We start from the raw sequence: 13,288 nt of genomic DNA, 5'->3' as shown, positions 1-13,288 counted from the left end.
CCTCTTATACGGACATTTTCATTTTCCATTTTTTTTTTTAGTTTTTTTTCTAAAAATATCAATAAAATTTTATTTGTTGGATAAAAAAGCTTGAAAATTTAATAGAAGGCTCCTAGTATATTGTTTCAAAAGCAGATGAAAAATATTAAAAATCGTTAGTCACAGTTTTTTTTTATTAGCATTTAAAGTTCAAAAATTGACAAAATATGGAAAAATCACGAAAATTAGCAAATTATTTTGAGTTAAGAATTTGTAAAAATTTTTCTTTTAAATCTAAGATATGAAAGTGTAATACAAGATTCCTTATAAGATTATCTACCTTTATCAAACAAAAAATATCTATAAGAAAGTCAAATTAAATTTTTATGATCGTTTGAAATTCAAATTTTTACAACATTGGATATTCACTCGATTTCTCATGTAGCGATTTCCTTATTTTGTTGTAATTCAAAAACGAATAACTGTAGATACATGAACATTTTACTGAATGTTTATATTAGCATTTCCTATTCCTATACACCATACAATTTTGAAAATATTTTGACTCTTTTTGAGCTGTTTACGGACATTTTCAGTTTTCAATTTTTTTAGTTTTTTTTCTATAAATATCAATAAAGTTTTATCTGTTGGGCCAAAAAGTGTATAAATTTAATACAAAGCTCCTGATATATTGTTACAATATCAGTTGAAAAATATTAAAAATACATAGGCACAATTTTTTTTTATAAGCATTTAAAGATCGAATTTTGAAAAAATTTATCAAATTTAAGATTCAATAATTATTTTGTAGTTAAAAATTTATAAAATGTTCAATTTTTGTATCTAAGAATTGAAAATTTAAAACAAGATTCCACGTAAGTAATTAATTCTGTTACCAAAAAATCTAAAAAATACATTTACACAGCTTATTTTTATAGTCATTTTAAGTACAAATTTGGACGAAATTACATATTAAAAACCTAGGATAACTATTTTAGTTATTTTGTTGTGATTGTATAATATTATTCGTGGGTACTTGAAACTTCTAAAGTATACTATTATATATCTATGATAGTACCACGAATTGTTGTTGATGTATAACGCGTTATAAGTACCTAATGGATATTGTGATATGATTAATTTGGAATTTATTATAGATACCTATTATTGGTCAATTTTTTTTTTAATACCATAGATAAGTATATAAGATACCTTATACCTAGACTGACATACTGTCTCCGCTCACAATCGTTTTTCTTATACAGTGATATTGTGATATTATATCATTGAATTCAAATTTAATACTATCCATTATACAGTGACCCACTTGTAACCTACTGTACAGTAGAGCGACATCCACTTACCCACATTTTTTAAAATGGTTTTTTTTCACATAGATTATTTTAGTTTTTAAGCGTAAATAAAATTTTTAATTTTCCGAAAATTCGGTTTTTTTTTTAATTTTCTGAAAACTGGTTTTTTTCGGGAATATTCTCCAATTTTTCCACGTTTTCCGAGGCTCTGGGAAAAAACCACTTTTTTCCGAAAATACCTCCTGAATTTTTCCGGCATTTTGATCCCTATTTATAATATTATTAGAAAATAAATATTGGTTAAATCCTTAGAACATTATTCTCTCTATTCGTTGGTCGTCACGTGCTGTCGATTTAGAATTGGGGCTCGTGGATCATGGGTCCCGTTAAATCTCAGACTGGGAATCCGGGATTTAAATAATATTATACATCAATTGAACATTTCGTGGTCCCTGCAAAAACATCTATATAGGTCATTATTAGTTGCCTCATCACTATGTCTGAACAGGTTTAATTATTACTTGTCCTATGTACTTTGTTGGATTTAGTTTGAAGAACGCGCGCCTTGCACTAGTTTGCAGGTATTTGTGTTTAAAAGCAAAATAAAGTTTTGCATAGGTACAATGCAATTTGTAATATAGTTTTGAAAGTTTTTCTTGTCTGAAACGACTGCAGCAGCAAAACATTGTAAACATTGTCACCAAAAATCAAAATGAAATACGAATGAGCGAATGCCATCAATAATAATAGCAGAAGCTGGTACATAACCTATAGTAATTTATTGTTTTCGGTGGGACGTTATTATTGTATTACACTCGCATATAAGTATAACAAATGTTTATTGTTTGAACAACTTTAAACGTTTTAATGGTGCGTATTATATTCATTGTTTTTAAGTTTATGCTTAAAAAGTACCTACAATGCGAATAAAAGAAGAAAACAGTCACGATCGTCATGAGAATATAATATGCCAAGTGCCCTTATTCAGTATAACTTTTCCCCTATCCCGAGGTACATGACCCACATTAGCCTGTCTTTGAACTGTTCAAAACTTTTTTTTTCGTGTATATGAGTTTCCTTTATGTACGTATCACACTTTAGTCTCAATACCCATGGCATTCCCCTCGAACTCAGTCAAGAAACAAAACTTTTACTTCTTAGGGACGGATCTCTATTTGTCGTGTCCATACTTTATATATACTTACGTCATTCTACTGCCATGCATTTTATTCTCTACAATTATTCAGTCGCATATCGTCACTATTTCTGAAAATAAAACTCGATTCGTATTATATTTAATATAGTTCCTATACATGTAGTTACTATATATTGGCACGTTTGCTAAGCTTGACAAAAATTTGTTTTGTTAATAAAATTATTCAATAGGTAACAAAAAAAAAAGGTGCCCATCAATATTATAATTTATTATAAACAATTTGGTATTATAATAAAGGCATAATTAATATTATACTATTATTCATAATATTATAATCTAAACACACTTGGAGAATTGTAGATGATACCACCGTTGAACTGACCCTTCTGTCACCGGGCCAAATGTGACTTTCTGGTAGTATATATAATTCTTGTTATTTTTTTCACTTTTGCCACTATTTGTTTAATGTGGTTCGATGTTAATATTGTCATTTATGATGATTTTAAGATTTTAAAATACCATTAATCAAAAAACTGAAAAATTGAATTGCAAAATGTTTCCATAGTACCTACCTAAATTAATTTATTTATATTGTAGTTTTGGGAGTACCTTCCTATTTGGTAAACCCGGTATGTACTGATTCCAAAAATCCAAACCACCGTCAGATGCAGCCAGCATACAATTATTTCTAAAATTAGATTTTATTTTCCAATGAAAGGAAAAATATTTTATGATGATTGATTGATTAATTAATTTTTATTAATGTTACAATATTAAAACTAATAAAATTTGACGCAGAGTTCTTTTTTATAGATACTTGAATAGTTCTAAATAGGTACACTGTACACACTATATGTCTATATTGAAACGAGGTCTTAGAAAACTAAATAAATATAGATTATTAATAAAAATATATTTGCAGTCGACTAAGCAACACGTCATCATGAATACTATAGACCAGTGGTTTTCAACCTTTTTGGGTCCACGGCTCCTTTTGATTTTGAAATCAAATATATAGCTGCTCTCATACGCAAATTTAAAACAAACAAATTTACATTATTCAATCTAACTTTATTCAATGATGAAATCTGTCGATCGGCCGATCTATCTCACACATACCCAAGTGCGTACAACATGTATAGGGCGCGCAGACTTACACGGCAGCGAAAAGTAGATAGCAAAAACTATAATTTATTACAATTTTATTTTTAGTTTTCGAACGTAGCTCACTTAATATTTGATAATAACCGACGACGCCTCTGGGAGCCGCGACGCACAGGTTGAAAACCACTGCTATAGACATTGTTCCCTCACAGCAAATAATACACTTTATAGTTCATAGTACATAGTTAATCGTTTAATTTAAATAAATATAGATTATTTTGTCATTGTAAAGGTATAAACAAACTGTTAGATTCCTGCGGATTGAGACCGAAATGTGAAAATATAATAATGTTCTTATTCAAATTGAGTGGTATATCTACAGCCAATGCCACAAAAATATTGTTTTATAAAAATCAGATTTCGAGTCTTGCGTTATTTCTATGATTATTATATTTTTCAGAATTCAGAATCATATAAATACAATATAGTTTTCTTTTTTATAAGTTACAAGTTTTTTTTATTTGTTTGTTTAGAAAAGACAAAAAAAAATATATTGTTTGTTCATTACTCCATTAGTACGTAGGTACTGCATACAATAAAAATAATCACATTCGAAGACTCTTTAAAAGGGCTTACACAAAAATGTTCAAGATTTGATTAAAAGCACCTCATGAAGATATAAATCTGTTATTTTTCAGTTTTTCCAAAAACTTTAAAGTACAAAGTTTAAACTATAAAGACATTTAAAATTATCCGTTTTTAGTACAAGATAATATATAATATTAGGGTTTGGTTTAGATGAGATGATTATACCTACGTGAAACTTTTTGAGAATTTTAACTGCTCCAAAAAGTGTTTTCGTAAAATTAAATCCTGCCCAAACAAAACAGACACCGCTATCGACTTTCTATACTAAATAAATAAATGCGACACGGTCGAAAACAAAACGATTTATAGTCGTATTTATAAGGTCCACGATATATATGGTTAGGTCGATAGGTTACTGTATAGTCGTTCTAGACAAGGTTTGCACTGCAGAAGCGCGACAGCTGGCATCGGACCACGAGAGCTAATCCTATTTTGCCACTGCGTGTAGTCAATGTCAATCATGTCGGTAAGTATATAACTGTAATAATAATAATATTATATTAAACGTAGTGTGATATCCGGGTGTAGGTATAGCTGGTTAATACCAGCGTTGAATCTCATAAAACGCGTACCGCGCTATATATAACGATAACCATAGGTACCTACGTATATACTATACGAGTAACCGGTGAAAATGTTTATTGTATACGTGATGTCCAAGTTTTCTAAATTATTATAAATCGCACACGAATAATAACAATAATAACGACGACGGTCGTGGCGAAAACGTGTTACTGGTGGCGTCGGCGAACCGTGCAAATGACGTTCATATTGTGTATTATAGAATATACAACTCCTAATAATAATAATAATAATATAACAATCGCGGGCGCAAGCGGGACCTTACACGCGCACAAATACTGTCGAATATTGCACATTATAGGTGTAATATAAGTCAGTGGCGGCTGCCGTGGCAGTGGCGACCGCAGTAATGATGACGACCTATCGTCAGTGGCGGGACACGGGCTGCAGACGAGGTATATACCTACCTATACTATTATTGTTATATATTATATTATATGGCCGTTACGTCCGTGAGTCGGCCGGATTGAGCTAATCCGACGGAAAAGTAGTAATAATAATAAGCGGCAGTCCGCATTCGGCGACACGAACGCGCACACGTCACACACACTGCACGTGTCCGTTTCCGGCGGCGATCTCTGTCACCGGTCGACTTATCATTATTGTTATTTCGTACGAAATAATAATAATATTATCAATAGCTGATCCAGAAGTAACCCAAGAGGGGGAATTTTCAAAAATTAAATTACCTTTTTATAGCCCAAGGGAGGGGGGACGATCACTCCATTCCCCCTGTACCTCCACTGTATATATAGTATACTACACTGCAGATATGGTCAATAATAATATTATATTGCAATAATTCCTAATCGGACGTTGCGCGTCTAACGAGAGAAGGATACGCGCAGCGCAGGAGGCTGCAGTGGTACGAGTGATTAATCGTTTCAACATTTGAAAAAAATAGAAACGATACCAGGTACGTTGGTGTGTGTTCCGATGGTCAGTCGTGTATACATTTACCTACATAATATTATACTAGCCTGCATAATGACGTGTTATAATGAGTGGCGTGTGAAATAGATGGCCCTAAGTCCTTGGTATAGGAGACGGATGCCCCTAAAACACAGAAATTAAATTATGAAATGTTGAGCCTAAGAATTTAATGAAAAAAAATCGTATTTATTATATTATGTAGGATGCTAATATAGACATTTTTCTCCACAAGGAAAATTGGGTACCTAATGATAGAAATTTTTTTTGGTATAGTGCAGTGGAAAATTATCTAGACGTAAGTAATATATAACGTGCTACATTTTGTTAGGAATTAAATTTTTATTATTGTTGATTTGAGTCTATGGCAATAAACAAAGCGTTATGAAATCGGCTTACGAAAATCGGTTAGAAAAAAAAATTTGCACCTACCCAAAAACATCTGTTTAAAAATAAAATTAATAGTATTATATTGTTTTCATATTTAAATGCATTCATCGTTCCAATCAGAATCTAAAATTTATTCAAAATTAGCATTTTATACTTACTTAAAAATTATCTTTTCGAGCTTTTGTTTGATTAAAAAAAAAAATCTCGGTGCTTTTTAATTAATGTCATGATAAAAGTACTGTTCGACCATCCCAACTTGGACGTAACTTGGAGGCCCCGGCCTTACTTCACTGCACGGTGCATATTACCATTATTTTATGATATTATTATAATATTATCATGGTGGCCGAAAGCTGTTGACGTCGTCGTCATGATGATGCTACTGAAGGGCCACGATAAATCATATTATTAAACAATATTATCATACCCAATATATACCCCGTATATTACCCATACGTTATTATATCCGATAACATAATATTCACATAATAATATTATTTGAAGTCGTTTAAATACTATACTTTTTATATAACATTTTATTGTTATCGGTATCAGACGACGCTGAAAATATTTTTAAGAATAAAGTATAGGTGATAATATAAATTAATTAAATTATTAATATTTTGTATCTATATAACATGTACCTATAATAATAACACTGACATGGAAATAACGCGTTACCGCGATAGCATATGTATTATGTATATATCGTAATGTAGTATTATAATAATTAATAATTATTATAGATCTATTATATAATATTATAATAGCATAATTATAAACAATTGCAGTGAAAATTGTCGTATCACAAAATAATTATGATAGTAAAATGTTAATTACAATGCCTTACAAGCGATATCCGATAGTCCAGTCGTACGATGTTTTCTTGTCTTTTCGCCGTTGCATTTTATTATAATATTATATGTTGTATTTTGTACGCACACGTTTCTCCACACCAATTTTTTCTTCGTATAAGTACTTACAGTCGTTTCATCGTCGAAATCCGAAAACAATACTATAACACACATGTGCTACGGTTTTTTTTCTTTTCCCAGTAAATCACGACCGTTCGCGCCGTCGTCCGTTTATCCGACGTCTGACTGACAAACGCCAGAGACTACGACGTGGTATACACGCGACTGTTATTATATTATTATTATTATCGCACACGCGTGTGTCGTCTCCGTCCGTAAGTCTCATCTTATTTTTTTAGACAAGTATTGTACACGTCTTATAGAATGATAATATAATAATAATAATATGTATTATAACATTAACCTAACACCGTCGGACAACGTGAACGCTATATTTTTTCTTTCGTCGCGTCGTGGTCCACGGGATTTGGAAACGAAATAATAATCCTCCGACAATGCGCGCAACAGGTGTCCGCATCGTTTATCTGTATTTTTCCATCTACACTCGACGTATGTCTCGCGATACGCGTGTGCAACTTCACATTCCCCGGCATATACGATTCCGATCGGAAACCTACCTATTGTGTCCAAACTTTTCACGCAGGATAATTTTAAAATTAGATCAATCTCGTACCTACATCTCTATATAATACGTTTCTTCTCACAATACTGCACGCCAAATACTGTTTTTAGAATATTTTTCTAGACGTATTATAATATACATATAATATATATATATATATGTACCTATATTATAATATAATAATTTAATGTATTATGCCAATAATCTTTTCCACACACCGCAGCTGACAGCGCATTGCGTATTTCTCGTGATTTCGCATATTATTGTGTGCAGTCTTGTCCATATTTTATTTTTTATTATAATAATATGTGACATTACAGCTCGGCCGCACATGAATTGTAATGTTGTACGACTGTAATAATAATAATAATAATAATAATATACGAGATTAAAATTAATAATCGTATATGGAGACTACCGCAGGCTATCTTGAAGAAATAATTGAGGTCGGCCCATAACATTTGGCATAATATTATTATCCATACGTAGTGTCACCGGTGGGATTCACTGAGACGAACGGTGGCACGGTACAAAGCGCACAATACAGATCACATCAACCCCGCCGCTCAAAAACAGAGAATAATAATATAATCCAATATAAATATGTGTTTATTAAATACGTCGGACGCGCTCTGTATGCACATAATATTATCTTATTTACAGCCGTCGGTTAATTGATTGCTAACAACATAAATACCCATATCACTATAATTATTATTATTATTGTTCCGTATCGCGCCCCACACGACCGATTTTCGTAATGAAATTAATTGGTCGATGTTAAATCAATAAGTCGAGTTGATGAATGGCGTGGCATAATAATATCATACTGCACGGAATTCATTTAATCGTAACAGTAATACGCTATGCAGCGAGAAAACCCAAAAACGTATTGTCTCAGTTTGTGGTTTAGCGACAATCGCAGTAAACTGTTATTTATTTAGTTGTAATGCGACAGCGGTTGTTTCCATTTCCCGACTGTTGTAATTGTTATATTATTGTCGATAATATCGAATCATAATTATTAATTCGTTCGCCTGATAATCGTCTGCTTCAGTAAAACACGTCTGGATCTGCCTTGCTGCGTTAACCGTCGAAGACCATCTCTAAAGGTACCTACATTATACGTGATTTATATTTTATTCATTCGCATAATATTTAGCTAACATAATAATATATACTTAATATATATGCGACGCTAAGAATTTTACTTGTGTTTTGGACTATATTAACGATTTTACGCACGCACGTAAGCACAAACACCCATAATAATATTATAATGTACGATATGAAGGGTTCGTGCAAAAACCAGACAATTACATATTTTTTCAATTCCAAAAAAAAAACAAGTTTAATTTTCGGAGTTATCTAATTTTTCGTCAGAAAATAGAAGACAGCTTCAAGTACGTTATATCGGGGTTGTTGGATCCATCTCGTTCTTGCAAGGATATACTCGTAGTACCGTGTTTGTTTATCGAAAATTATCTAGGCCGGATTTTTGATGAAAATTTATTCGTCTTGTTTTTGCCTGGGCTCCATTATCATATTGTTATAGTTACGACATTTTGACTTATGAATACTCTTTACCGATGCGTATTATTGTATATACGTTAAACGTAAAAATACACGCATAGTATCTACAATCACATGAGAAAAAAAATTCAAGTAAACTGTTTTGTATTCTATGCGACCAGCTCGTTTTGAGCCTGCAGCAGTCGCGCAGTGTTCCAGTGTATATACTATAGTCGCGATAGATTTACATTTTACACCAATTCGTTTGCGTTACACATAATATTATTATAATACACTCTTGGAAAATTGTGCAGGCAAGCTACGTGACCGAGTTGAACGCAACTATAATATATCATAGGTGATATTATAATAATGTGATGGTCGTACAAGCGATGATATATTATCGTCGTAGCCTAACTGCAGCGGCGGGCGTAGTGTTACAATCATAATAATGTATTATAAATTATAATATTACAGTTTTCGAACTGTCGCCGACTCGGCGGTCGTGGGGTCGGGTTGAAAACCGCCGAATTCCCTCAAATCCCCCCCCCCCCACCCCGGATAGATGCTGCAGTGTCGTCCTTGCCTCGTCAGTTCGCGTGTGTGTAGGCCACACGTAATATTATTGCGTTCTTCAACGCATATAATATGGGTAAAATACGAGCCTACCTACAGCGGGATATGTCGACGTTGTGGCGGCGGTGGTGGTGGTGGTGGTGACGGCTGGAGAACGTATTTTTTTCAAATGTTTTTTTTTCACCGCCGTGCGAAAGCCATAAATTACTGCGGAAGAGGCGAAAGGGCGCGCGCATAACCGGTGTAATTAATAAGGAACGTTGAGGGATTTTCATTTATTTTAAGTGAGACGGAGTCCCGGTCGCTCCGGGACCGTTTCGCCGACGACTACAACGACGATGCGGCTCTCTCGGTATATATAATTATTATTACGGACGCGATAACGAGAAAGCCGTATAAAAGTATATTTTACTAAATCGTCGCAAAAAGTTTGGTGTGAAAAAAATATAGTAACAATGCGGTTGATTGTCACGTATATGACGTATACGGGTGGGTAGGTACTCGAAAAATGATGGTCATTTCAAATCGATGTTTATATAACTTTCATTAATGATTACTGTCAATTCCAAACACTTTGTAGAGTCGCCACCGTTTGTTGGAACCAAAGGGTTTTGTAAATCTATTATGATTTTAGTTGCTGACATTATATACCATCAATTATGAGATGAGCTATGAAGACGATTTCCTAAAAAATGCGTTTTTGATCTAATAAAATAAAAAAAAAAACCATTAAAGCAATTGAAATTGAAATTATTAATAAAAAGTATCCCTGCTAGGTAACCAATAATATATAATAGAACGTATTATATGTTAAATAATCATATAAATAAGAAACATAAAACTAAATAATACATTACCACTAAATTGATTGAACATTTTAATTCAAAGTCGGAATTATTGAAGTTTGATTTTATCTAATAGAACAAATAATAATTTATTAAACCATCGTACAGGCGCTAAGACATACTGTTCAAATATTTAATGTGTTTCTAATTGGATAGAGCAGACCATAAAATACATTACAGATATAATTAATAAGTTTAATATAATATATATATAATATGTCTTAACTAGTTTGTAATTCTTGTGTATTAGAAGTTGAAAAATGTATTAAAAATGCTAACTAAATATAAAAATCATCAACATCCGTGTCCTGCGTGGCGATTAATGTATAACAATACACGTGTTATTTGGCTTCCAACGATTTTAACTACTGCAATTGGGAAATTGTAAAAAACAATATTTTACTAATGTTTTAATTATTGAGACGATTTGTTTTTTGCTATCGAACCCTTTTTCTAAAGATTCTATTTTAAAATTCTGCGATGTTACGCGAGTATAATATGGAATAACGTTGCATCACAAGATCAAGATCAGTCGTGAACCTCGCGGAAACAGTTAAAATCTAATTAATAAATATCCAATATTGTCATTAGTTATATTTATTTTTATGTACATAATTTCTGTTTTTTTTTTTTAACTCTGTACGTCTTGACAAGTATTAATTACTAACGATTATTACTGTTCCCAGTGAGCTTATCAGTAAGTTATCACAATATCACTATTTGAACAATCTTGTTTCGAGTAATAAAATGATATTAATTTAATATTTAATCATTATATTTTGCATTTAAATCATATTTCTACGAATAGCTTGATAAAAGTCAATACGACACTATAATTACTGTCCATTACGAATGAGCAATCTTTCTATGATAATTCATAATAAACAGTATAAATAATATATGTATGTACTATATTTTGTGTTTTTAGTTTCTTTGTGGGCTTATGCAATAACATTTCGTTTTTTTTTATTAATATTAAACAGTTGATTAGATTTCACTAAAATATGGATGAATCAACCATATTACTCACAACTCACAAACCTTTTTATAACTAATCAATTGTTATAGTAAATTATAATATTGTAATTATATAATATTTACATTTCATATTTGTCTTTTATGAACAATGCATGATTATATAAATAATAAACAATAATTGTATGATAAATTTTTAATACGTGATTTTGCGCTATTAATAAAAATATTAACCTTAGTAATATAATAATATGTTTAATAACTTATAATTAATATTAGTCATCCAAACCCCTTATGGTACCTACATCTACTTCTTTTTAGATTCTGAGCGGAGCAAGGAAGCTAGAGGTTTATTTTTTTTTATCATGTAAGCAACATTTCTACCAGAATGAGTGCTTAATTGATTTCAACATATTATATAGTAACTTATCTTTTATCAAATTGGATCAAGATGGTACTTTAAATTGATCATTTTTTGATTTTCTAAATAGTTTTTTTAACGCCACGGAGAAAACCACCTAAATACCCTATTCTTATGCAATTTGTTTTCTTACGATTTGTTTATCACCATATAGAAGCGAATACAATTTAAAAATAACCGCTAAAAAATGAAAATTAATGAATTTATATTTATTAAATTCACTATTGAACATAAACATAATTATTTATGAATCTAATTTCAAATTATTTAATATTATTTATTAAACATACAAATGTCTATATATAAATATTTATTGCTACATATAAATGCTGATTGTTACACTGATCCTCCGCTCAGAATCGTTTTTTTTATCGAATTCAATCATTTCATTCAAATCAAATACTGTAATAATACACTATCCTGTCCTAGGACCGAACGGACGATGGACAAACTTCAAACACCGCTGACATGCTCCACCCCACTGCACTTACCCGCTTTTTTATTCTTTCAGTTTCTGAATATAGTAGCAATTCGATTTCAGTCAAAAGTCATAATTTGTACATTTTTAATTTGTGTCTTAGTCATTGACGGCACTTAGTTTCGACCCCAACCAGTGTTATACGTCTGGAGGAGGCAAGACCGTATAATAATGGGAAAATTTCCCTTGCCCCACGCAGTTACCGACATACGATGTGAGAACGACTTGGGTATGTAACCAATGTTGTACACATTTATTCTTAGTATATTTTCATCGAATATAATTCATAGTAGGTATAAATTATATTATGTTTTAGAAACAAAAGTTACGTATGGCAGAAAGGCTACCATTGCGCAAGTAAGCAAGTATCTCTGCGTACTTTTTAATAAAAGCAAAGCTAATAATAATACATTATTTTACAGCTACTTGCTACGATGGTCCAGAGTTTATTACTAGTAAACGTTGGAATGGAGTTGGCAATGGCTACGGTCGTAATCGGTTCACTTTACAAAAATCCAAATGCTGAATTTTTAATAACTGATTCCGAGTCATCTTGGTACGGTAAGAACACAATACATCACAATCTAACTTAATACAATAAAACCTCTGAATACCGGACACTCTCTGTCACTGAAATTGTATCAGTATTTTCAGAGGGTTCAGTTTGGTGCATTTGTATAGTTTGTTCTCAAAAAATATCCGCTATTTAGAAGTGTTCGTTAGGGTAGGTTTCACTGTAATACCTAAGTACTAAATTTACGTAGTATAACGTTGGTTTACAATAACGAGTTACAGTTTTGCAGTGGCGGATTCAAACATTTATATTAGAGTGCACATATTAATTCTGACTACCCACCTACATTTTAAACACTATACCACTAC

The 13,288-nt window shown here is 31.7% G+C and overlaps 1 protein-coding gene and 1 long non-coding RNA gene across 3 annotated transcripts in view; one reads left to right on the top strand and one right to left on the bottom strand.

Moving 5' to 3' along the window:
- The window catches only part of LOC107883974, a 63,741-nt gene that overhangs the window by 33,364 nt on the left and 17,089 nt on the right, over positions 1–13,288 (bottom strand). The window lies entirely within an intron of this gene.
- Positions 8,358–13,288, top strand: part of LOC100169458 (facilitated trehalose transporter Tret1) — a 10,530-nt gene continuing 5,599 nt past the window's right edge. Inside the window, exons 1-4 of one of the 2 annotated variants that reach the window (XM_016805129.2) lie at positions 8,358–8,710; positions 12,506–12,635; positions 12,723–12,763; positions 12,829–12,967. In XM_016805129.2, coding sequence (XP_016660618.1) covers positions 12,578–12,635; positions 12,723–12,763; positions 12,829–12,967 — 238 coding nt within the window. In that variant the 5' untranslated portion in view covers positions 8,358–8,710; positions 12,506–12,577. Of the gene's footprint in view, positions 8,712–12,505; positions 12,636–12,722; positions 12,764–12,828; positions 12,968–13,288 lie in introns of both variants that reach the window. The other variant, XM_001950311.5, reaches the window with a different exon arrangement.

Source organism: Acyrthosiphon pisum, chromosome A2 (assembly GCF_005508785.2).
Source record: "Acyrthosiphon pisum isolate AL4f chromosome A2, pea_aphid_22Mar2018_4r6ur, whole genome shotgun sequence".
Lineage (NCBI taxonomy): Eukaryota > Metazoa > Arthropoda > Insecta > Hemiptera > Aphididae > Acyrthosiphon > Acyrthosiphon pisum.
The sequence above is the reverse complement of the archived record's forward strand: the minus strand, read 5'-3'. Positions and strand labels throughout refer to the sequence as shown.